At 43.1% G+C, this 27,193-nt stretch overlaps 3 protein-coding genes across 3 annotated transcripts in view; all 3 read left to right on the top strand.

Moving 5' to 3' along the window:
- The first annotated feature begins 750 nt into the window (after nt 1-750).
- LOC124285158 (hemicentin-1-like) lies at nt 751-6,398 on the top strand. Its single transcript, XM_046721334.1, has 8 exons — nt 751-1,201; nt 2,628-2,879; nt 3,215-3,547; nt 3,932-4,261; nt 4,593-4,643; nt 4,783-4,824; nt 5,263-5,346; nt 5,599-6,398. The coding sequence occupies exons 1-8, from the start codon at nt 1,144-1,146 to the stop codon at nt 5,763-5,765; spliced, it is 1,317 nt and encodes a 438-aa protein (XP_046577290.1). The 5' UTR covers nt 751-1,143; the 3' UTR covers nt 5,766-6,398.
- Nucleotides 6,399-13,426: 7,028 nt separating this feature from the next.
- On the top strand, nt 13,427-20,449 carry LOC124285157. Its single transcript, XM_046721333.1, has 8 exons — nt 13,427-13,510; nt 13,635-13,892; nt 14,306-14,629; nt 14,991-15,326; nt 18,307-18,327; nt 18,534-18,620; nt 19,129-19,197; nt 19,466-20,449. The coding sequence occupies exons 1-8, from the start codon at nt 13,462-13,464 to the stop codon at nt 19,597-19,599; spliced, it is 1,278 nt and encodes a 425-aa protein (XP_046577289.1). The 5' UTR covers nt 13,427-13,461; the 3' UTR covers nt 19,600-20,449.
- A 4,212-nt stretch (nt 20,450-24,661) lies between these two features.
- The window catches only part of LOC124285183 (titin homolog), an 8,801-nt gene continuing 6,269 nt past the window's right edge, over nt 24,662-27,193 (top strand). Inside the window, exons 1-5 of the mRNA XM_046721368.1 lie at nt 24,662-24,769; nt 25,311-25,563; nt 25,698-26,030; nt 26,502-26,831; nt 27,164-27,193. The exon at nt 27,164-27,193 is cut by the window's right edge and continues 3 nt beyond it. Of these exons, the coding sequence (XP_046577324.1) occupies nt 25,521-25,563; nt 25,698-26,030; nt 26,502-26,831; nt 27,164-27,193 (736 nt within the window). The 5' untranslated portion in view covers nt 24,662-24,769; nt 25,311-25,520. The remainder of the gene's footprint in view (nt 24,770-25,310; nt 25,564-25,697; nt 26,031-26,501; nt 26,832-27,163) is intronic.

Below are 27,193 nucleotides of genomic sequence, written 5' to 3'. Positions count from 1 at the left end.
GCAGTACTGTAGCACACATTATAAACACATGCAGAGGCGGTACTGTAGCACACATCCTAAACACAAGCAGAGGCAGTACTGTAGCACACATCATAAACACATGCAGAGGCAGTACTGTAGCACACATCATAAACACAAGCAGAGGCAGTACTGTAGCACACATCATAAACAAACACATGCAGAGGCAGTACATTGTAGCTGTAGCACACATTATAAACACATGCAGAGGCAGTACTGTAGCACACACATCCTAAACACAAGCAGAGGCAGTACTGTAGCACACATCCTAAACACATGCAGAGGCAGTACTGTAGCACACATCATAAACACATGCAGAGGCAGTACTGTAGCAGGCACATCATCCTAAACACATGCAGAGGCAGTACTGTAGCACACATCATAAACACATGCAGAGGCAGTACTGTAGCACACATCCTAAACACATGCAGAGGCAGTACTGTAGCACACATCCTAAACACAAGCAGAGGCAGTACTGTAGCACACATCATAAACACAAGCAGAGGCAGTACTGTAGCACACATCATAAACACAAGCAGAGGCAGTACTGTAGCACACATATAAACACATGCAGAGGCAGTACTGTAGCACACATCCTAAACACATGCAGAGGCAGTACTGTAGCACACATCATAAACACATGCAGAGGCAGTACTGTAGCACACATTATAAACACATGCAGAGGCAGTACTGTAGCACACATTATAAACACATGCAGAGGCAGTACTGTAGCACACATCATAAACACATGCAGAGGCAGAACCGTCAGTATAGATACCATTTAATGCCATGATGAGATAGTCTAGGTTACGGTGATGTGTTGCTATGCACATGTTCACTTTCGATGGAAACTGGAAGTGAAAGGAACATTACGAGTTGACGGAAGGATCTCCTAACAAAGACATTAGAAACGTTTAAATGTTGAAGTACTGTGTCCGTGTAATGTTTCATAAGTGCAAGGGAATTCGAAACGAAATCAAATATTTTGACAGAAACTCGACACAAGTCAGTCTTGTTTATTATTCACCTCAGAAGTGAAAAAACAGCTGATACTACTTCCTTGAAGTGTATTTGTTTTTCGCCCAAGCACAATTTGCCTCAAACACACCCAGCCTTGCAGTAACAATGACGCTAGTGTGTCGTGCTTCTGTGTTCTTTGTGGCATTTATCGGACTGCATAGTGGTAAGGGATATTTTGTCAGATTCTTATTGGATACATTATATGCTCTAAAACGGTAGAGGAACCCCGGTTATAAATTTGCAAAATTATAAGTAATATTATTTTCTGTGATACCTGTATGATAATAATGTTCCAATTGGGATTCATTACAACCGGAAGTGAAGTATGACAGTTAATGGTATGACAATTCAGGACGGTAGCAGTTACATGTGAATTTTCGAAGTTGTTTTTGAATCAGAAGTGCCTAATGTCGCCACTATTGGCTAAACATTTATTCACTCGATGGTTGAAATTTGGCGATTCAAAGGAGTGAGTTCTACTCCTCTTCCAACACCTGGCTAAGCTCAGTCAACGTGGTCGGCGGTCAATGGCGTTGATACACACGTACCTCTATCATGTCCCAATACGTGTTCAGGTAAAAGTCTGGTGAGTGAGTTTAGTTTACGCCACACAGTTTTACGGCGGTCCGTAAATAATTGAGTCTGGACCAGACAATCAAGTGACCAACAGCATGGGTATCGATCTACGCAATTGGGATACGATGACGTGTGTCAACCAAGCCAGCGAGTCTGACCACCCTGTCCCGTTAGTCTCCTCTTACGACAAGCATGTGTTGCTGAAGATCAATTCTAGTCCGGATCTTCACGGGTAGTAAAGGTCCGGGCAAACTGCTGCCATGTCATTCTACCAAAGTGCAACTGGTGGTGAGCACTGGCGATTCGATACCAAGGACGTTGTCGTCTTGAAGGAAACGTCAACTCACAAACTGTCAGTACTCTTCATTGACCTATCTTTGCATAATATTGAGTGAGGTCACTGAATCCTAGTGGCGCCAGACCACACTCTAACCCACTCACCGGCACAGACTTGTCTTATGGAACGTATGTTTCCAAACTATGGGGTGCTCTGGAGGTACAGTTATCACACCCATTCACGATTCCGCGTAGGATGTCTCTCGCCAGTAATTGTCTGTGTTCTAAAACGTGCTATAAACATTTCCCTGATATTCGGTCACAACTTCAAACTGTACAATTGTGGTCACTGAAACCAGAAGCTGGATATCTTAATATATACTGGACAAAATAAGTTAGGGATATTGGTACTTTACTATTTTTATGATTGATATTTTGTCAGTGTGTCAATGAATAAATAGAGCGTTATTCATAACTTCAAAATTTACATATATCCCTAACTATTTTTGTCCAGTATATTTCACTACGATTTGATTTCAGGGCATCCAGACTTCCATCAAGCATATTTTTTTAAAAACTTAGACAAAACAAATCCAGTATTTCCTGGAAAACATACTATCATATAAGAAAGAGACACGTTTCGGATTGTTTTTTTCATTCCAAGGGAATGTCGCACACCGGACCAGAAACGAAAATACGAATAGAAAATATGAAACTGAGCATCATCTTTGTTGTAGGTGAAGTTCTTCTGACGGAGGACTCCCCATGGACGATCGTGGCTGGAACTAATACCTCTGTCACATGTGAACACACAAACAGTACCAACTACACCGTGTCCTGGGTCAAACTGGAACATTCCAGATTTACAGCTAATAATGAATCTCTACGTTTCCGAAACGTCCAAGTCGCAGACCACGGAAATTACACATGTCTTATTGAAGGAAATGACACTGTTCGTGACAACAGAACCTTGGAAATCCAAGTGAGCTGTAAGTAGAATTCATATTCCTTTACTTGTCATAACTTCTAACAAATAACATTCACACAACATTCAATACTTTGAAATTTACTTGTAAATATTGTTGAATGGTGGCCTAGTTGGGCGAAGAATATTGAACAAATATTTCATTAACTATGGAAGCGTCGCACAGGGAAAAAGATAATTAAAAAATCCACTCCTCTATATTTCAGATTCGGTTGGAAATAGGTGTTTTGTTCGTTCACATCAACTATTCTTTCGATCTATACCTTTCTATAACTCTCAATCGACTTTACAAATAAACAATTCCTATTATTTACACCGTCATATCTACTTACATTACAGATCCCCCGGGGAATATCTCGGTATCAGTTAGAAACAGACGCGGAAATAAAACCAACTACACCATTTCGGGTGGCGACAATGCTACACTGGTGTGTTCTGTTGATGGCTTTCCTCCACCCCTCATCACCTGGAGAAAAGATTACGTCATCATGAAGGAAGAAAACCTTACAGACAGATATGCCGTCCACCAGCCTCCGACTGACGGCTTCATCAGTGTCTTCAACGTGATCAGCGCCTGGCGTGACGACAGCGGCACTTATACATGCACCGCCAGCAACAGCCCGAACCAGAATGATAGTCGGCAGTTTGAAGTGTACCTTGAAGTTCCTAAATGTGAGTATATGGGTGATTACACGGAACACGCATCATGTGTGGTGGGATAGAGCCATGTCATTATGTCTACCCTCACAGTCACCGCCAGCTGTTCACTGTAAATCTCAATAAATATTTGTGAAAGAATGTGTCTTAATCAGAATGAATGTATTATGACTCACTTTGATTGTCAAGGTAGGTTAGGAACCGAGGGAATATACAGGGGCTCAGATATAAATATAAACTCTTACTTTATGTTTAGGCGTGTTTGAATCTCAATGATCAATACGTCAGTTAGAGATAACACTGGATTAAACAGACATAGATAATCCCCAGAACACATGGCAATGTTCATCCTTACAATTTACTTACATATGTGTTTATGTATTAATTATATTCTAACAGACTTCCCAGCTTTGCAAAATCAGTCGGAACAGACACAGACCTACACAGTCGTCGAGGGCGAATCGACTGTGGTCACGTTTACAGTCGTTTCAAGTCCTGAGTCCTTAGTTGCGGGATGGCGCTTCCATGGAAGTGACATCGATCTTTTCAATATGAAAGGAGGCAATTCAGCATGGTACAGGAAAAATAGGACAATCTCAACTAATATTCAGTTATTTGAATTCTACCACGTGAATGTTACTCAAAACACGACTGGTGTGTACAACGTCACCCTCACCAATGGTCTTCGCCGTAATCTGGATCTGGATTACAATATCAGGATGGAATATGGTAAGCGCATTCTAGCTCCAGCTGGATAATCAGGTCTTCAAGCATCAAACAATCAAACAAAACTATACAAACGTTTCCCGGTATATATAGCTGCAGGTGCTTATGTATGTTTTCATTTTTGGTTCTATTTCAATTCTTGAAATGTTGTATCTCAAGAAACATCCGTGGGTCGTAAGAATATATGTTTCAGGTGGCCAGATTAAGATAATGCTATTAGTAACTGGATTGACAGACCCTTGAGGTTTTTCACAGACAGTAGTCTTTTAGATGGAATAAATGTGAAGCTGATATGTCATTCAGATAATACTATTTGATTTTACTTTGTCTTCAGATTCAACAGATACCACTGTTGAGAGTTTCATTACAACGGAAGGCTACACCAGTAAGTATTCAACCTTTGGTGACTATAAACATTAACACAGTACCCACATGACATCAGTCGCGTTCAGTGTAATACGTTTTCAAGTGTTCAATGACCAAAACATAACCCTTGTACTTCCCTATAATATATACCGTTGCAGATACGAGTGAGATGGAGAAGGAGGACGAGTACTGTGACTCCAGTAAGTACTTAGTACTGCTCGAGGACTGAATGCAGGGGTACTGCCTCAGACGGAGATGTTCTTGAACGGTTTCGGCATTCCGGGTCTCTAAAGAGGGAAACTTAAGCCTGAAAATATATAAAAACTAGGAGGGGATTAATAGCCAAAACGCATTCCATTTGTCGGGAGAATCAATATAACGTGTGTGTGTGTGTGTGTGTTAGCCTAGTGGTTAAAGCGCCGAAGACCCAGGTTCGATCCCCACATGGGTACAATGTGTGAAGTCCATTTATGGTGTCCCCCGCCGTGATATTGCTGGAATATTGCTAAAAGCGGCGTGAAACTAAACTCTCTCACTCATACTCAATATAACGGTTTCTGGACTTCTGAAAATCGGTGATGACGTCAGTGTGGACGAACCACCCTTTACCTACTAGCACCTCACTTTCTCTGTTTCAGCGTGCAAGATGATGTGGGGTCTTGTTGTCGGGGTCGTTATCGGGGCTGTTCTATTCCTTGTCCTGTTGTCCTTCTGTCTCAGAGGTAGGAGTTTACTGTTAGTAGGTTTTAGGTTAAAATTACTTTTGTTGATTACTAATAAGAATTTGATGTTAGTAGTTTAATGTTTACTGTTTACTGTCAATGGTACTCTGTCAGTTACTGCTGAGAACGGGCAGAAAACCGAACACATACATTTTACCTGACTGTTATTCCGGATAGTCAGTTAATAATTTTTTAAATAACAAAACAAATTGGTAAATTGTCAAGCTAAGGCATCTCACACATTTGTTTCAGTATTCTGTGATTCAAAAATGTCTCACCCGTCGATAGAGGATATCTTCAGTGAACTAGATGACAGCATGGCTACCATCAAGTACACTGCGGCAGAGAGCGCCCAGGTTCTTCATCCCATCGCACCACAGTACACCTTCAGAGAAACCAACGATGTCACGGAATGCTGATCTACAGGTTCTCTAACTGACACCCATCTCGCAAGCTCTTCCATCACTGTATCACTGCAGTTATTTCCAAGCACCTGGTGTCAATCATGTAACATCTGTCATCTGTGTAACCTCGTATTTAGCGAAAACCGGGCCTCTATTGTACGTATACAGTTTTCTTGAACCCTCAGTATCATGGCTACAACACAATGGTTCGCGAACAGCTGTTCTCATTACAACAGCATTTCTTGTTTTAACTAGCCCTTGGTGTCACCAAAGTATCATGACACCGTTTCATGAACACTTGATATAATCACAGGGGGTGGATTTGTTCGCAAACACCTGGTGTTACGTCAACAACATTAATTATAACATTTCATGAGGATTCCGTCTTGTAAATAGTTTTGTTTGGTTTGAATTTGTACATAAAGTGTGTATGTGTGTGTCACATAAAACTATGCTTCACTCACTCAGATCTGTATTACATAGTATATATAATGTAATGTGGACATACGAAACATGCACTTGAGTCATATAATTCGGGATTTCTTATACTTCCTTAAATATACTTCCTTGACATGTCGTTCCCCATCAGCGTGGGTCTGAGCTCATGATGCTGATCACTGGATTGTCTGGTGACAGATCGTTCCCCATCAGTGTTGGTCTTAGCTCATGATGCTGATCACTGGGTTGTCTGGTGACAGATCGTTCCCCATCAGTGTGGGTCTTAGCTCATGATACTGATCACTGGATAGTCTGGTGACAGATCGTTCCCCATCAGTGTTGGTCTTAGCTCATGATACTGATCACTGGATTGTCTGGCGACAGATCGTTCCCCATCAGTGTTGGTCTTAGCTCATGATGCTGATCACTGGATTGTCTGGTGACAGATCGTTCCCCATCAGTGTGGGTCTTAGCTCATGATGCTGATCACTGGATTGTATGGTGACAGGTCGTTCCCCATCAGTGTGGGTCTGAGCTCATGATGCTGATCACTGGATTGTCTGGTAACAGATCGTTCCCCATCAGTGTGGGTCTTAGCTCATGATGCTGATCACTGGATTGTATGGTGACAGGTCGTTCCCCATCAGTGTTGGCCTTAGCTCATGATGCTGATCACTGGATTGTCTGGTGACAGATCGTTCCCGATCAGTGTGGGTCTTAGCTCATGATGCTGATCACTGGATTGTCTGATGACAGATCGTTCCCGATCAGTGTGGGTCTTAGCTCATGATACTGATCACTGGATTGTCTGGTGACAAGAGAATATATGCTTGTATGAAGACCTAAATGAACAATAATTAATTTTTCAAAACGATATTGTAGCTATATGATAGCTTATGTTTGTCATAGTGATACGTAGGTTGTAGATAACATGTATGTAAAATACCTGTTGATGTAAATTATTTTCCAGAGCGTAGAAAGGACAATGCTTTATGCTGGATATTTACAATGTCACTGAGACTGCCGTTGAATATTAAAGTTCCAATTCAGTTGTTATACATCACCTGAGTTGTGATTATTTTCCTCCTGAAGTGATCTTATCTTCTGGCAATATTATTTGCCACATTGTCTTGTCAAATATGGTTAAAACAATTGAATACATTATTAGCTTCCGATAAATGTTATACAACGGTTTTGTGTTTGAGTTCAGTGACCAGTGAGATTCCGGTAGAGCATCAGATATCTCAGGCTTGTCACCTGGGCCGTAAACCATCATACACAGCGATATCTCAGACTTGTCACCTGGGCCGTAAACCATCATACACTGCGATATCTCAGACTTGTCACCTGGGCCGTAAAACATCATACACTTCGATATCTCAGACTTGTCACCTGGGCCGTAAAACATCATACACAGCGATATCTCAGACTTGTCACCTGGGCCTTAAAACATCATACACAGCGATATCTCAGACTTGCCACCTGGGCCGTAAACCATCATACACTTCGATATCTCAGACTTGTCACCTGGGCCGTAAAACATCATACACTGCGATATCTCAGACTTGTCACCTGGGCCTTAAAACATCATACACTGCGATATCTCAGACTTGTCACCTGGGCCGTAAAACATCATACACTGCGATATCTCAGACTTGCCACCTGGGCCGTAAAACATAATACACTTCGATATCTCAGACTTGTCACCTGGGCCGTAAACCATCATACACAGCGATATCTCAGACTTGTCACCTGGGCCGTAAAACATCATACACTGCGATATCTCAGACTTGTCACCTGGGCCGTAAAACATCATACACTGCGATATCTCAGACTTGTCACCTGGGCCGTAAAACATCATACACAGCGATATCTCAGACTTGTCACCTGGGCCGTAAAACATCATACACTGCGATATCTCAGACTTGTCACCTGGGCCGTAAAACATCATACACTGCGATATCTCAGGCAAGATGGCGTGATCAGATTCCAACATAATCAGGACACAAGACGCCTGAACGTTTGGTATACGTTACTAAACTCAGGGGAAAGAGGAAATAATTCAACGAAATCACTTCCTTGTTGATAACAGCATCAAAGATAATATTTTTTTGTGATAAGCTTTAACCGATCCTGATTAATTCAGAAACCGGAAGTGGTTTCGCTTATGACTAACATCGACTGAACTAATAAACATCGTCAACATGTCACAATATATTAAAAATGTGGAAAATGAAAGAAAGACCAGGAAACAATATTTAATTTACAACACAAATACGACAAGCTAATTAAAAGCCGCTTATGCAAACTTGCCTATCATTTTACTGCGCACCTTAATTTGGGACCATGCATAATGCATGGTTAGTGGAGAAACATGTACAATGTGAATAATACCCCCTACCCCCTACCCTAAAATATATGCACAAAGTAAGTGACTCCCTTCCCCCCTGCATGTCATGTATATAATTGCCGACCCAATTTCCTACTAGTAAAAACACTTATATGAAGAAAATAATCTTCAGGGAGGAACCCCGTAGACTTGATGAATTAAAGTCACTTTCACTAAAGCCACTGGCACCTCTAATAACTCACCCACTTCATCAGTCACCTTTCAGACTCACTCTCACTCAGTTCACTCACTCACCCCACTTCATCAGTCACCTTTCCTCACTTCACTCACCCACTCCCATTTATCCACTCATTGACCCACTACTTTAGTCAGTCACTTACGCTTCCACTACCTCAGTCACCCTTTGACTCACTCACTCACCCAGCTCCACTTATCCACTCATTGACCCACTACTTTAGTCAGTCACTTACGCTTCCACTACCTCAGTCACCCTTTGACTCACTCACTCACCCAGTTCCACTTATCCACTCATTGACCCACTACTTTAGTCAGTCACTTACGCATCCACTACCTCAGTGACATCTGACTGTTTTACCAGCTCCGTTTCCAATATTTGTCTTATAGCAGCAATGTTGTTCACTCACTCACCATTTCACCAGCCCCTCACTGCCCAACCCACTTACTACATCAGCAACGGGCTAACTAACTCCCTGCCAGCTCCAGTCACTCACCCACGTACGCACCCACTAACTGACTCTCATGCCGTCTCAGTTACGGTAAGTTTACGACAGTTTCTAATTCATTCACAACCCTGCCCTCGGGTTTCACGTGAGTGTTTACAACAATAGGCAGTTTCCGGGTTTACATAACACTTATTTTTCTACTGAGGAAAACGAAACTCATTCTAAAGTTTTGTATGGATTCCTATTTCGCAAAAATCTGTTTTCAAATATTCAATTATCAACGTCAGTTAAGTACGTTTTAACAGGGAGGTCTGTTACGACGTAAATTGTAATAACGCGGTAAAATGTAATAAACTGCGGCAAATTGTAATAACACCGCGGTAAATTGTAATACCGCGGTAAATTGTAATACCGCGGTAAATTGTAATACCGCGGTAAATTGTAATAACACCGCGGTAACAAGGTCATACATACAGTATCGTCTCACTGGTTTTTGTAACATATAAACTACGAGAGTAACATTTGGATGTTATAACCATATGAACGCAGACATGTGACCGTTTCGTGTGACCATTGACTGCCTGGCGTGATCCTGGCATCAGGGTGTAAATCAAGAGGGTGCCATCAGTGTTGACATGATAAACAGTTTCAGCTTATCAGATAGTTTCGTCACATGCGAGCCAACACATATAATTTAGTGAACGTACCTAGTGAGGGAGAGAATCCACCCGAGAAAGCACACATATAGGCTTTTTAAGGCCCAAGGTCGACCTTAAACCTTACCTACCTACCTACCTACCTCCCTCTCTACCTACCTACCTACCTACCTACCTACTTACCAATCTACCTACCTACCTACCTGCCTACTTACCTACCTACCTCCCTCACCTCTTACATACTTACCTACCTACCTACCTATCTACCTACCTACCTACCTCCCTCTCTCCTTACCTACTTACCTACCTACCTACCCACCCACCTACCCACCTACCCACCCACCCACCTACCTACCCACTTACCTACCTACCTACCTACCTACCTTACCTACCCACCTACCTACCCACCTACCTACCTACCCACCACCCACCTACCCACCCACCTACCCACCTACCCACCCACCTACCCACCTACCCACCCACCCACCTCCCCTCCACCCACCCACCCACCTACCTACCTACCTACCCACCCACCCACCCACCCACCCACCCACCCACCCACCCACCCACCCACCACCCACCCACCCACCCACCCACCTACCTTACCCACTTCACCCACCCACCCACCCACCCACCCACCCACCCACCTACACCCACCCACCTACCTACCCCTTCACCCACCCACCCACACCCACCCACCCACCCACCTACCCACCCACCCACCCACCCACCTACCTACCCACCCACCCACCCACCCACCCACCCACCCACCCACCCACCACCCACCCACCCACCCACCCACCCACTCCACCCACCCACCCACCCCTACCTACCTACCTACCCACCCACCTACCCCACCTACCCACCCACCCACCTACCTACCCACCTACCCACCCACCCACCTCCACCCACCCACCCACCCACCCACCCACCCACCCTCCACCCACCTACCCACCCACCCACCCACCCACCCACCCACCCACCCACCCCACCTACCCACCCACCCACTCCACCCACCCACCCACCCACCCACCTACCCACCTACCTACCTACCTACCTACCTACCCACCTACCTACCTACCCACCTACCTACCTACCTACCTACCATAAAAAACAACTTTGTGTTCCTCTAATACAGACATTGCTTTGTACATATATTCTAATGCAATTCAAAGACACGTTAACTGACACCAACATGTATGTTTTTATGCTGTTAGTAGAAAAAGCCGATAATAGTTTATGGTATGAAGATAAACTAAAGGAAATACAGGCTCAGGCACATAAAAATGCCTTCAGGTGAAATGTGTTAATATAATGTGCCTCGAGCCATATATGAAACAGATTTAAATTCTCTAAACATCTTATATCAGTTCCAGTCTATGCATATTCTATAGACTGGCGATAGTTGATGGCCTGTAAACAGTTGGATATCATGGATGCTGTTGGTTTGGACCTGTGGTGATTCAGAGGTTCGAACCTGTCCCCAGCAACCCAAACTGGTGACGTAATTCATCTTCGTGAAGAAGATGTGCGACGAGGTTGATTTTCAATGACTGCCCATGACATCGATCACTGGTCAGTCTTATCTGTACTTGAGTATCAAAAGGCTGCTGTCATTTAGATGGGATGTTGAGTGCTGAGTTAAATAACAAACAATTAGTTTAACTTTCGTTATATGGAAGTATAATTCATTGTTAAACAATCTTGTAATTGCATTACTGTTAAAATATTCAGTAGACTTTCAATAATCAGTTATCATGCTAACTGAAATAGCGATGTAAAGGTAGTACAGGGCTGAACAGCATGGGGATAGAGAATTATATATACAAGTTAGGTGAGATGTTTGTACAGTACAATAGGGTATTAGGGAGCCAGACACAATAACAACACATGGCCTTTATCCAATACGTTAACAAGTGGAACCTGCAGTATACATTAAGGGGGATATATCGATGCAGGGATCTTTGATGACTTGGTAGTATGCAGGAGGTATGTAATAGCCTTGGTCACGGTTGATTGATGACTGGAGTCTTTTGATATAGATAGCGTCTTGGAGTTTCATTAGTTTAAAGTCTGTTAGGTTGGTTGTTAGGGTTTGGGTTCAAACTGGATACTGGGGTTGGGATTGTCTTGGATGTGATCTGTTAGGGCTGATTTGGAGTCAAGTTTTAATACTGAGGCCTGATGCTCTTTGATTCGGGTTTTGAGGGGGTCTTGATGTTTCGCCTACATATGCCTGTCCACAATATGTCCACAATTATATGCCTGAACTGAGTGTGTTCTCGCAATTACACAGCTGCTACTCTCCCCACTATCTGTGGGTCCTCAGCAAGTACGACCCAAAACACAGAAGTGAATACTACAGATTGCTTCGCCTGATTGCTACACCCCTGATAGCAAGCAGGTGTCCTCACTGTGACTCTGATCTGGACAATCTGGCCCTTCATCAGTTCCAGTCCTGCAGCGACACCCGAGTGCTCTCGAGCAGAGAGATCATGTGGTACTCCGTACTTGACGTCTTTGGACCTGACACATATGTCACGCTGGACAATATGGACCCTGAGAGTCAAACTCTAGCTCACCTTGGCGGACATGAACTTGAAATTGACAACAAGTCACTAGCCATCATTGTTGGTCATTTTCTTAAAGTAATCAATGATTAACTCTTCCGTTTACCTCATTACTTTTCCGGCCTGTGTCATGTTTGTGATTTAAGCTTGCTTCATTATATCTCCTATTTATCAAGGAGGAATTAAAGACACTCACTCACTCATCTATATTGGCCTGGTTTTCGAGAGTCTCTGAAATTTGTGGTTGACAATTCCGTAATAGGGGAGGCTGATGATAAAGGGTGCAGATTGTTGACGGGTGGATTTCTCTGTTTTATTGTTAAAGTTCTGTATGGTTTGTTCTAGTCTGCATGACATGTTGTTCTAAATGCCTCTCAAAGAAGTCTTCCAGAACAGCGTTTGCCCATCCAGAACATTGAGGAACCGTTGTAAGACTACATAAGGTACAAGCACATGCCTCTACTGCTATATTACATCAACACCAGCGGTGGTGTGAAGGTTATTCTTTTCACCCTGGATGCCCAGCCTAAGCTGATTTTGGAAGTTTGACCACTGCTGTTGCTTGGTATATATTACTTTGACTGACGTACTTGCTATTACCACGTATTCCACTGCCTCTCTGTTGTGAATTGCGCGGGTGGGTAGCCTAGCGGTTAAAGCGTTCGCTCGTCACGCGAAGACCCGGGTTCGATTCCCTACATGGGTACAATGTGTGAAGCTCATTTCTTGTGTCCCCCGCCGTGATATTACTTGAATATTGCTAAAAGTGGCGTAAAACAAAACTGACTCACTCACTCTATTGTGAACTTTGCAGTAGTAATTTCAATCGAGTTTAAAACCTTGTTACCTACTTAACATACCATTACATTTCTGTTTGTTGGTTTCATACTGACTTGTTGAGTGTGGAAACGTCCGTGTATTGTTATTTACGCACTGTGTTTTGGATATCATCTTTATACAGAAATATTTCCTTGATTAACCATTTGCAGTTCAGTTGACACGACAGCTCAAGTTATGTTATATGCAGTAGTGTTCGCATTTCTTCTTGTCGGTGTAAAATCAGGTAAATAGTTCTGACGATGATTATTTTACTAACTTTTTTTACAAGAAATATATAAGGATAAAAGGGTGGTGGTTACTTTTATATATCTCTAAAATATCTTTAATATCTCTAAAATATCTTTCAGTCTCCATATCGCTGACACAATCATCACCATGGAGACTGGACGCCGGGAAGGAGGCGAGCGTCACATGTACGGCTCAATGTACATCTCAGTGTAACTACTACGTATTCTGGACAAAAGAAGAGGATTCAACATTCCAGTGGGGAAATGCTACTCTCCTATTCAAGCCACTTACAATCACAAGTACAGGGAACTACACATGCATTGTTCAGGAACATGGGCACCACCCTGGGAATAAGAAGTTGGAAATACTTGTAAACTGTGAGTTTCTTTTCAATTATGACTAGTCACTGTATAACGTGGGGACACCTTCAGTTGAAATGTCGACAAATTCGGGGTCTTATAAATGCTGATACCGACGCAGTCTATCTAATTTATCAAATATATAGCGAAAATCTAATCCATGGCCACTAAGTGAGACTTCGTGAGACTTTTGAGGTGAAACAGGTATGTTTTCAGGTATGGATTTAACGTTCAATATTTCATATCTATTCATATCAATCTATCGACAAAATCTATGACAACAATAACACTGTATGATGTAGAGCATAATGAATTCAAAATGAACAAAAATCTTTCCATAACAACAGGTCATCTCTGCTGAGCAGATTTCATTGTACAACTAAATCATAAATAAGTTGATATTTTGTGATGTTCAGACTTCCTTTTTTTAGATCCGCCAAGAAACGTTGCTATATCAGTCAAAGGACGGGAAATGAAGAAGTATAGTACCAGGGAAGGTGCAAACATAACTCTGAACTGCTCTGTTGATGGGTACCCCCCTCCTCTGGTGAAGTGGCACAAAGATGGCGTCAACCTACACACGGAGAACCTCACACACAGATACGGACTTCATCCAAATCCTTCTGGCGGTTTCACAAGTGCCTATCATTTGACGGACGTGAAATGTGATGATGGAGGAAGATTTGTTTGTCAGGCTGGCAATACTGCCGGGGTGGGAACTGTGGAAAGCATCATTAAACTTGAAGTTGCTCAATGTGAGTATTGTTCTTCCAGAAACACCGACTTATCTCATCACTGGTGTTGGACTCAAACTGCAAATGAGGGTTTTGTTTTGGGAGCAAAAATCGTTGAAGATTTCTTTACAAATTGGTATAGTGTGTACTGGTGCCTTTCGGTGATTTGAAATGTTGAAAATTATTGAACGACATTAAGTGTTTCTTCATTGAGCTGTATAGGTATCCTTATTTCGGGGGTTTAGAAACTGGGTATAGGTAGCCAGACTCCATTTGCGAATTGGACAAGACCAGGGACACATAATCTCCTGATGACTCTTGTCAAATGATATTATCAATGCTTAAAATATGTTACAATATCCTGGTGTTTATTTGTATGCAGGTATGGTAAAGTTGCAGAACGAACGAGAACTTGCAACGGTATATTTGCTGCATAGTGGAGAAACCATCACAACCAACATCTCAGTTGTGTCCAAACCACCATCAGTTCTTGTTGGATGGAGTCTACAGAGAGATGGGACTGAGAGAAACCTACTGGAGGAAGTCGGGGGCATCAGTTGGCGCCATGTCAAGTTGCCAGGGTTGTACCATGTGGAATACCATCAGTTTACCCACTTTAATGTGACCAAGAACAAATCAGGAGTTTTCACAGTGATCTTGTCCAATGGTCTTCGGTATAATCTCAATATCAACTACACTTTTGATATCGCTGACACCGGTAAGTTATATTGATACTAATTAGGAACATTTAAATTTTCTTCCACACAGCTTGACTTCTATAAAATTTGGAATAAAGATTGAAATTGTCAGTTGGAAATTGGATTTTCTAATGAACCTCTGATTTCCATTGTCCACAGAAAAAAATGTTATGTGTACAATTCAAAATGAACAAGTTGACACTAACTTGAACCTCACAAAGACAATACCGAAAGTCAATAACGAGGGCGACCGTGATGGCAACACAACGTCTCCTCATGAACAGGAGAACCAGTAGGAATACTGTAACCGGAAGTTGTCTCTATTGGTCAAGGAATGCTTGCCCAAGTTGTTGCAAAGTCTGGTGTTGATGCTTCAGCTGTTGCACTCGTTTTCCCAGCTCATACCAAATGTCCGATCGGATTCAAGCCTATGGAATAGGGAAGGTAGTCCATCCCATCAACACCGGCCGGCGTTACCCAAGAAGACGGGCTTGGGTGAAAACGTGGACCCGACACAGTATGACAGAGAGATTCCTCTTCATGGCAATCAATTGAGATCAACTGGTTGCACAACATGGTCCCCAGACCATTACGCTTCCCCTCCTGTGCGTGACGTCATTCTACCTGTGCCATACAGGTGCCCGGCCATAGGCAAAGCGCAGCATGAAGCGTAACTCGTCACTGAAGACAATCTTGTTCAACAACCTTGCTAAATCTGGCATGTCTATGGACCCATCGCAAAGGTTGAGCACGATGGGTTAGTGTGGCCATGTTGCTAGCATAGCTGCGATGATTTACGATGACATGTGCTGACAATGTTTCTCTGAACAACTGTCTGCTAGTAAATGTTACACTCACAAAACTGTAGCGGAGATTATGTAACCCGATCTCATCTACGTCATCTTGGTATGATATCACACGCGGCTCACCATGTTTTGCGTGATTTGCGGCGGTGTCCGTAAGCTGCAGACGGATCCTGTTTCACTGTGTCACACACTGTCTGACGACTACAGCCCCGGGTTCTTGCAACTGCTGCAACGGATTGTCCAGCAACAATCTTAATCCACTTTCATGTTGCTGATCATGTTGCGGCATTCTCACTTTTTGATTAAACTTTAAATTTTGATGCTTTTCCTGAGTAATAATGTCTCTGTATGTGCATTCTAATGCACATGTAATCGCAAAGATGATCACGTGACTCGCTGCACGTGATTGTTGTGTTTCACATCGGTTGCCAAGATTATGTTCAAACAGCCTGTATGACCGTGTTGTACGTATAACACAACAAGAATTTAAAGAAGAATTACCTCATTCACAAATATACTCAGCAGCAAAAAAAAAACCCCGTCAAAACAAATTCAAAATTAGATAGGCACTGTAATCAAATCATTACAGAAATGGACATAATAAGCGGATCAAAACCATTTTTTGTGTACAATATCTTGACACAAAATAAATAACTCAGCACAATTTCAAGACATTACGTGAACGTTTGCGGTCCATTCAGACTCTTGACTTCAGTATCTAGTTTGACCACCACGAGCGGCAATAACTACAGCACAGTTTTTATGCATGGAGTGCACCTATCGATTGATAAAGACCATTGGCACCTGGAACCACACTCTGAGAAAGGCCTGGCGCAATAAATCGGCTGTGTTCGGCCTTGGTATGACATTATTCAGTCTCCTCTGAATTTCATCCCAAAGATGTTCAATTGGGTATAAATCGGGACTAAGGGCTGGCCACTGCATAATGTTGACACCGTTTTGCTGTAGGAAGTCCCGTGTAGCTCTGGCAGTATGGGCCCGTTCGTTATCATGCTGGGAAATGTTGTTCCGGTGACGTGTGAAATGTGGTATGACGTGGGGTCTGAGAGCTTGGTCGATGTAGCGCAACGCTGTGATGCCCCCTCCTCAGCCTGGACCAAGGTTCTGTAACACCACAGGACCCACTCTCTGGTTCAGGCCTATTCCACCCCATACCATGATGCTTGCACCTCCCCATGAGTCTCTTTCCATAACACATTGGTCTGAGTAACGCTGGCCACGTCGTCGCCATATTCTTGTTCTGCCATCTGCAGTTGATACGCAGTACCGACTCTCATCTGTGAACAGAACAGTTCTCCATTGCCTGTATCGCCAGTTTTGGTGTTGTAGGGCAAACTGTAGACGTTCACGCCGATGACGAGGGGTGAGGATAGGTCCACGGTAAGGTCTACGGCAATGGAGGTTCCCGCTGTTAAGACGTCGGCGTACTGTATCAATACTGATTGGTCTTCCATGTGTTCCCACTGTCTGGCGTGCTGTTTCGGATGCCTGCATGAAGGGATTCTGTACATGCTGTCGAACAACATGGCGGTCTTGTCGTCTTGTGGTGACCCTTGGTCTGCCAGTACAGTTGCGATCATTTGTGGTGTTGGTGGCCCGGAAACGTTGCTGTAGCCTGTAGATGGTCCGAACGTTGACCTGGAAGTTATTGTGCAGTGTGGCCAGCTTTAAGTCTTCCTAGCGCCTGGTTCCTCTGAGCTGTCGTGAGTCGCGGCATCCTGCTGACGTTGTAATGAGAATGTTTCAACCAGGTTTTGGGGTGCATTTTATAGGGTTGGTCCTTGTGAACAGCACGTGCAGCATGAGTTGCATGAAAAACTGAAGAACACCGCACTATCTCCGAGATCAGGTAGCGTTTTTGAGACCATTTCCTGGGTTCAATTCTGAGTTTGGGAAGGAATGTCTTTGCTCAGGTAAAGTTGGAGATGTTATCAAAAATATACAATCAAAACATGAAATGAGTGTACAGTTATCCGTTTCTGCGAAGGAAAATTCCAAACTGACGTTTCTTTTGCTGCCTAGTATATTACCAATAATTTGGGTGTCAAGTTTCTAATGTTGTTGAGTTCTCATGTTAAGGTATTTATAAGAAAAACACGGAAATATTTTAGTCGTCAGAAGGCAAATAACATGAATTCATCCTGTTTAACATTCTCTACGTTGTTCTTTGCAGTTGAAGCTTGCACGGACACAAGTAAGTGAGTTCTCATAATCGAACACAAGCATGTATCATTTACTCTAGGTAGTTATTCCCCTTGATTTCAACCAAGACTGTTTGTGGCAGGTATTTGTTCCCCTTTATCTCACTCAGTGTCATTTACTGTAGGTAGTTGTTCCCCTCTATCTCACTCAACTCTATTATATTGAAATATAACACATTTACTTACGTATTTATTTCAGTGTGCCTCTACAAGTCCTATATCATAGCTGGAGGTATGCTTCTGGGAGCTATCATTCTAATTCTCCTCTTTGCCGTGGCTGTCAAAGGTGACTTTCCATGTTTATATCCAATAGACCCAAGCTCTCTATTTCTTCTTCTAAGACTACCGAATTTCGATCGCAAGGGTCATTAGAGACCTTGTGAAAACAGTTCAGTAGAGCAGGAACAAGACTGAGTTCATGTAGATCCGTCATATTGCTGGGTGAGGCTCAAAATGTAATGATATACATGTGTGTGTGTGTGTGTGTATGTCACAGCATATACCTTATACTCGTATTATAAATTTGGTGTTCTTTATGTCAATAAAGGCTGGGAGGGGTTACATGAAATCCCTGAGCCAATATGTCAGTTATTTTATGAAATCCCTTGATATGTTAGGGAATACACGAAATCCCTGGGGGTCACAGTGATTTTCACGAAATCACTGACTCTTTTAGGGATTACGTGAAATCCCTGGTTTCACACATTCCTGTAACATATATATCTCGTGGACTCTCTGTAACAGGTAAATGCACCTTGTAACATAAGGAACAACTGTATGTCCTATATTCACAGGACACCGTTATGCTCGACGGGCACGCACCGCTGCACCGAGGCACTTAAACCATGGCGCAGAGTGTATAAGTACGTTTTTCAAATGATATATTTGTTTGCTGTTATTTCCTGAATCATGGGGGCGATGGGGTAACCTTTGTAAAAAGTATCCAAATGATTACCATTTTGCTGCATCTTCTAAAAATAAATATGGCACACATTGTTATTTTTTTCAATATATGCCATTAATTGAACATAAAATCTAAAACGAATTGTCTACTGAAATCAGAATAAGACCAGCATGGTGCAGTTGTGGGAGTGAGAATGGTGTTTATACCTTACATCTGTGCTGTTCCAGATACACAGGCCTTGTGGAAGTCCGTGGAATCAGATGAGATTTCATACACTGATCCTAATGCCGACCATGTGATGGCTGAAAACCCCTGCAACAGACCCAGCATCACCAGCTCAGGCCTTGACACTTTCCACTGACTGTGTCTCCCATCATCCTCAGCTCAGCTCTTGATACTTTTCCACTGGCTGTGTCTCCCACCTCCACCAGATCAGCCCTTGATACTTTCCACTGACTGTGTCTCCCATCATCACCAGATCAGCTCTTGATACTTTCCACTGACTGTATCTCCCACCTTCACCAGATCAGCTCTTGATACTTTCCACTGACTGTGTCTCCCATCATCACCAGATCAGCTCTTGATACTTTCCACTGACTGTATCTCCCACCTTCACCAGATCAGCTCTTGATACTTTCCACTGACTGTGTCTCCCACCTTCACCAGATCAGCTCTTGATACTTTCCACTGACTGTGTCTCCCACCTTCACCAGATCAGCCCTTGACACTTTCCACTGACTGTGTCTCCTATCATCACCAGATCAGCTCTTGATACTTTACACTGACTGTGCCTCCCACCTTCACCAGATCAGCTCTTGATACTTTCCACTGACTGTGTCTCCCACCTTCACCAGATCAACCCTTGAAACTTTCCACTGACTGTATCTCCCATCATCAACAGATCAGCTCTTGATACTGTCCACTGACTGTGTCTCCCACCTTCACCAGATCAGCCCTTGATACTTTCCACTGGCTGTGTCTCCCATCATCACCAGATCAGCTCTTGATACTTTCCACTGACTGTGTCTCCCACCTTCACCAGATCAGCTCTTGATACTTTCCACTGACTGTGTCTCCCACCTTCACCAGATCAGCTCTTGATACTTTCCACTGACTGTGTCTCCCACCTTCACCAGATCAGCTCTTGATACTTTCCACTGACTGTGTCTCCCACCTTCACCAGATCAGCTCTTGATACTTTCCACTGGCTGTCTCCCACATTACTTCCACTGTCCTGACTGTGTCCCCTATCATCACCAGATCAGCTCTTGATACTTTCCACTGGCTGTATCTCCCATCATTACCAGATCACCCCTTGATACTGTCCACTGACTGTGTCCCCTATCTTCACCAGATCAGCTCTTGATACTTTCCACTGGCTGTATCTCCCATCATCACCAGATCAGCTCTTGATACTGTCCACTGGCTGTGTCTCCCACCTTCACCAGATCAGCTCTTGATACTTTCCACTGAGTGTGTCTCCCACCTTCACCAGATCAGCTCTTGATACTGTCCACTGGCTGTATCTCCCACCTTCACCAGATCAGCTCTTGATACTTTCCACTGACTGTGTCTCCCATCATCACCAGATCAGCTCTTGATACTTTCCACTGGCTGTGTCTCCCATCATCACCAGATCAGCTCTTGATACTTTCCACTGGCTGTGTCTCCCATCATCACCAGATCAGCTCTTGATACTTTCCACTGACTGTGTCTCCCATCATCACCAGATCAGCTCTTGATACTTTCCACTGGCTGTGTCTCCCACCTTCACCAGATCAGCTCTTGATACTTTCCACTGACTGTGTCTCCCATCATCACCAGATCAGCTCTTGATACTTTCCACTGACTGTGTCTCCCATCATCACCAGATCAGCTCTTGATACTTTCCACTGACTGTGTCTCCCACCTTCACCAGATCAGCTCTTGATACTTTCCACTGACTGTGTCTCCCATCATCACCAGATCAGCTCTTGATACTTTCCACTGGGTGTGTCTCCCACCTTCACCAGATCAGCCCTTGATACTTTCCACTGACTGTGTCTCCCACCTTCACGAGATCAGCCCTTGATACTTTCAACTGACTGTGTCTCCCATCATCACCAGATCAGCCCTCTTGATACTTTCCACTGGGTGTGTCTCCCACCTTCACCAGATCAGCTCTTGATACTTTCCACTGACTGTGTCTCCCATCATCACCAGATCAGCTCTTGATACTTTCCACTGATATTATTTCCCAGTGAGTGAGTGAGTTTTGGTTTTACGCCGCTTTTATCAATATTCCAGCAACATCACGGCGGGGGACAACAGAAATGGGTATCACACACTGTACCCATGTCGGGAATCGAACCGGAGTCTTCGGCGTGACGAGCGAACGCCTTAACCACTAGGCTACCCCACCGCCCCTTATGTCCCAGTGCTTGAACGGAGTGCACGGATAACACTGTCTCGAGCCACACTTTTTCAGTGTTTCCATAGTTCTGATGTGTTAGGCGACACAGTGAGTTTCAGAAGGTGAGGACCACAATTATAGTGTGGCAAGAAGAATGGTTTCGACTCAGTGAGTTACACCACATTTTCAAATCATTTAGTCTCCCCAGAGATTGTACATAGGTACATTGTGAAAGGGATGTATTGTAAACAGTTTTTTCATTGTTTTAGAAGTTGAAATCATTACGGATTGAATAAATAAGAATTCAAGAGTTTTTGATTGTCCTTGAAAGTCTGAAACCAACCAATGGACAAGAGGTGAGGACAGGGCAGACAGCTGAAACCAAACATGATACTACATCAGGAACAAACACCCTGGAGAAGGAAGTACTGACGTGTCGTGTCTGCGGCATAGTGCACACACGTTTCCCCTTGTCAACAATACAGCCACGGCCCGAGATGTCACTGGAGAAGGAAGTACTGACGTGTCGTGTCTGCGGCATAGTGCACACACGTTTCCCCTTGTCAACAATACAGCCACGGCCCGGGATGTCAAATCATCAATCTAACAATGTTATTGTTCTGCAGCTCAGCTATAAAACAGAGGCTCGGTACTTCGGTTTCCGTCCAATAGACAGAAAGCTCGGGCTCAATGGTACCAGCTACAGCCTACCTGTGCCTTACGCATGTTCAGTGAAAGTGGTACGTCTTGTATGTAAACTGTATTCGCTTGCAGCAACACATTTAACATAGACGGAGCCAGAGGTGTGTGTGTGTGTGTGTGCGCGCGCGTGAGTGTCCCCCCCCCCTTTTTGTCTTAAAAGTCTATCAACTGACCATCGAAGCTCATGTGAAAACGGGTGAAAATGTAGTGTGCACTTCCTCCCCTTTATTCTCAAGTATGCACTCCCACATTCCCAAACAGCTGTATCGGCCCCTTTTCAGCCATAAATAAGGAAATATTACCTGCAAGTTGTTTTGCGGCTTGTATTGATGTGAGAAGCAATGGTAACTGTGGCGCCAATACAGAAGAACAATAAACACAACTGGAAGTGTGGAATGCACTATACATACAAAATGACACCTAATAATGATGTACACAAAATGCCAAATTATCAGGGTTTTACGCCATTAGCCAAGCCTGTGTATAAGGTGAGCATTGCCTCAAGGGACCCGGTCTAGACGGACACAACCATTCCCCGGAACATATATTCGTCATTACTCTATATAGTCATAGCTCTATATATATATTGGTAATATTTAAGTGGTATTGACACCAGCAGCTTATCCACCAATTGGAAGAAATGACGCAGTCGGACAGAGAAGTTGTCCTTCTCAAACAGGAAACTGTTGAAGGTCTGTTTAACAGGAAATGAAAACTTAACCCTGCGATGGTCTCTCTCTTTCCTGTACTGACAATCACTCATTCACCTAGACACATCACATCAACGGCAGTACAACGGCGATGTAACATATAACAGCATAGGTAATAGCAGTAAAGTCGGTGATAAAATACTATGTAAGTACTACACAGAGGCAATATAACATATACTAGCATTGGTAATAGCATTCAAGGCAGTCATAATAACAATAATTCACCTAACAACACCTAGTGGTGACCAAGACCAGACCACAACTGGCTATTAAGGGTATATATATTATGCCATACAGAGGTATACGCTTGTCCCTTAATAGTTTAATACCTTTCAGAAGGTGCCATACAATGCTGACTTGTTTGCTGGAATATTCCGGATTATACTTGACCCATAGACCCACTGTCATGGGAATCTACACTGAGAGTTATTGAGTCTATAACCTGGGAAACTCCCTCCTGCCAAATGTAGCCTTATTTAAGAAGCCTCGCTTATTTACTTAGCTGGGCACAGCACAACACTTAGCTGACACACACAGCTGGTACAACACTTAGCTGGCACACCAACACTTCTTAGCTAGCACACCAACATTTAGCACACAACTTAGCTGGCACACACAACACTTAGCTGGCACACCAACACTTAGCTGGCACACCAACACTTAGCTGGCACACCAACACTTAGCTGGCACACCACACTGGCACACCAACACTTAGCTGGCACACCAACATTTAGCTGGCACACCAACACTTAGCTGGCATCAACACACCAACACTTAGCTGGCACACCAACACTTAGCTGGCACACCAACACTTAGCTGGCACACCAGCTGGCACACCAACACTTAGCTGGCACACCAACACTTAGCTGGCACACCAACACTTAGCTGGCACACCAACACTTAGCTGGCACACCAACACTTAGCTGGTACACCAACACTTAGCTGGTACACCAACACTTAGCTGGCACACCAACACTTAGTTAGCACACCAACACTTAGCTGGTACATCAACACTTAGCTGGCACACCAACACTTAGTTAGCACACCAACATTTAGCTGGTACATCAACATTTAGCTGGCACACCAACACTTAGCTGGCACACCAACACTTAGCTGGTACACAACCAACAACTTAGTTAGCACACCAACATTTAGCTGGTACATCAACACTTAGCTGGCACACCAACACTTAGCTAGCACACCAACATTTAGCTGGCACACCAACACTTAGCTGGTACATCAACACTTAGCTGGCACACCAACACTTAGTTAGCACACCAACATTTAGCTGGTACATCAACACTTAGCTGGCACACCAACACTTAGCTGGTACATCAACACTTAGCTGGCACACCAACACTTTGTTAGCACACCAACATTTAGCTGATACATCAACACTTTAGCTGGCACACCAACATTTAGCTGATACATCAACACTTTGGTGGTACACCGCCACATAGCTGGTACATCAACACTTAGCTGCTACACCACACAGGCCCATTCTTTTTGTAGTCATGAAAAACGTGCATACTTCCTGTATAAAACTGTTTACTGCGCTCCGTAAATGCGAAACACTGACGATTTACAAATACTTCCCTTGACAAAATGTATCAAACCAATCTGTTCCTATTTCCCCCAAACCGCCAAAACAACCGTCAGATTGACGGCCATGAAGATGTCTTGGTTCTCTGAGGTTTTTGTGCTTGGTGTTTTTGGCTTGGGAACAGGTACGTGATCGTTTGGGTTTTTTGTATGTTGATTCGATATTTGTTCATAAATGCGATACCTGTATCAGCAACTGATAGAATATTTAACGTTTGTTGTTAATTGTGTAAGACCGAATTTACATTAAAATCTATTCGATTAATTATGTTGATGCATTTGTGCACAAATTTCAGAGACTGATTATGAAGCGATCAATATGTTTATCGTGGATATAACAGATTGATGTCAATATGACACACTTTAACCACACGTTGAGAGGAAGCGTGATATAATATTCTGACTTTACACTTGTTGATATTTTGTTTCCTTATATTTCATGTAAACAAAACAAATTTATCACTTTCATCTATAATGTACCATTATGAAGCGGCACGAACAGTACATGTTGTTAGATGTAACCGTTATGGTAGTAGGCTAAGCAGCATAGAACAGGTAGATCTACTATACTTACTATAATTTTATGGTATTAATGGCCATATAAACAGTGAGTGAGTGAGTTTGGTTTTACGTCACATAAAAACAATTCCACAATATGTTTTACAGCTGTGATCACACTGAATCGGTCTTCACCTTTGGGAGGTTGTTGCTGGAGAGGACGCCTCTGTCACTTGTTCCGCCTCATGCTCCTCATCGTGTACCGTGTCCTGGCGGAAGGACGGCGACAACACATTTCAGTGGGGGAACGGAACTCTCCTATTCCAACCAGTTGAGATACCACATCATGGAAATTATACCTGCATTCACAGCGAAGATATGACTCAATCTGAGAACACAACCATTGAACTTCTTGTGAAGTGTAAGTACACCATACAAGATTGAACCAAATACGATAACTTTAAAATGGGATGTCCATATCACGTACAGAAGTTCAAATCAAAAACACAACATATTGTGTTCAACCTATCTAGTAGTAAACAATTTATTTTTCAGATCCCACGACCAATGTTTCCATAGCGTTGAAAAACAAGAAGTTCGGCAACACTTCTTACACAGAGACAGAAGGCGCCAATATTACACTCACATGCTCTGTGAATGGATTTCCTCCACCTATCGTCGAATGGTACAAAGATGGAGTCAACACTAAAACCGAAAATCTTGAAGACAAATATGGCCGACATGAACATCCGGTTGGTGGTTTCAGTAGTTTGTACAGGGTGACCGACGCCGGATGTGAAGATGGAGGGACGTACGTTTGTCAAGCCAACAACAACATGGCTTTAAATCAGAGCACACTACATAATACCGTAAAGGTTGAAGTAAAATGTGAGCAGCTATTTACAAGTTTCATTTGCAGATCTTATTTGTGAATATGAAGCGTCATGAAACGTTTCAGAATTGCTGTCTTAATATTTCTTTACACAATCAACAAACCAACTTTACAAAATGAGTGTTTACCAGAATGAGCGTATTGAAGAAATATAATCGAATCATGTTTGTGTTCACAAACGTCCAAACAACTCAAATGGTTTCTGATTCTAAATGTTCGATATGAGTTATATAAACCAGTATGCATCCAAGCATCAAGGAATTCTTAACTTGGCGGGGTGTGCTCTAACACCACAATGACTTTTCTAATATTCTTCATGGGTAAGTATTCACTCACATGTCATAAGGTGTAAATACTAATCTATTTGTATCTATATGCATAGAGAATGTGATAGTGAGGTGTTGAAGACGGGAGGATCCCAAATGACGTCACATGTGGAAATTATTCCTCACTGTTACGTGTTCCAGGTGATCCAGTTCTGTATGACGCATCTGAGCAGTCCAGAGTATATCCGCTGGTCGAGGGAGAAACCATTGTGATCAATTTCACAGTGCAAGCTAAACCAAAACCTTTACTAGCCACATGGACATATTTCGGAAAGTCGGATATGAATCTTTTGAATAATATTTCTGGTTATGAATACAGAAGGTATTCCTCATCGAACAATATCTATTATTTTGAATTTCTCCACTTTGACGTCACCGACAACCGAACAGGACTGTACAGTGCTGTGCTGTCCAATGGTATTCGCTACAGTCTGAATCTGACGTACACTCTGAGTTCTGAATCTCAACCTGGTAAGTTGAGGGAGAAATAACAAACAAAGTCTGTTTCGTGTAAAGGCAAAAATAGCTGAGAAAATTATATGAATGAGTCCCTGAAAATCAGTGATGGCACCAGGTGTTCGCGAAAAGGGTACGCATGTCCTTCCCTACCGCCATTAAGCTTTACATATTGAAGCAGGAGTAGATGCAGTGAATCATATCTGAAGCAAGCTTGTCACATCATCATTCATATGGTTGTTATATCAAAAGTGAAAATCTTTTATTCTGTGGTGGGGTGACATGGGGTTTAACATTTCGTTTAACATCATTATGTAGGGTAATTGTTCATGTCTTTCAATTTGCAGGGACAACGTCCAGCACCAACACGGACCTCA

Source organism: Haliotis rubra, unplaced genomic scaffold (genome assembly GCF_003918875.1).
Source record: "Haliotis rubra isolate DU_JTF1 unplaced genomic scaffold, ASM391887v1 Scf354, whole genome shotgun sequence".
Lineage (NCBI taxonomy): Eukaryota > Metazoa > Mollusca > Gastropoda > Lepetellida > Haliotidae > Haliotis > Haliotis rubra.
This window is presented reverse-complemented; position numbering and strand designations above follow the sequence as displayed.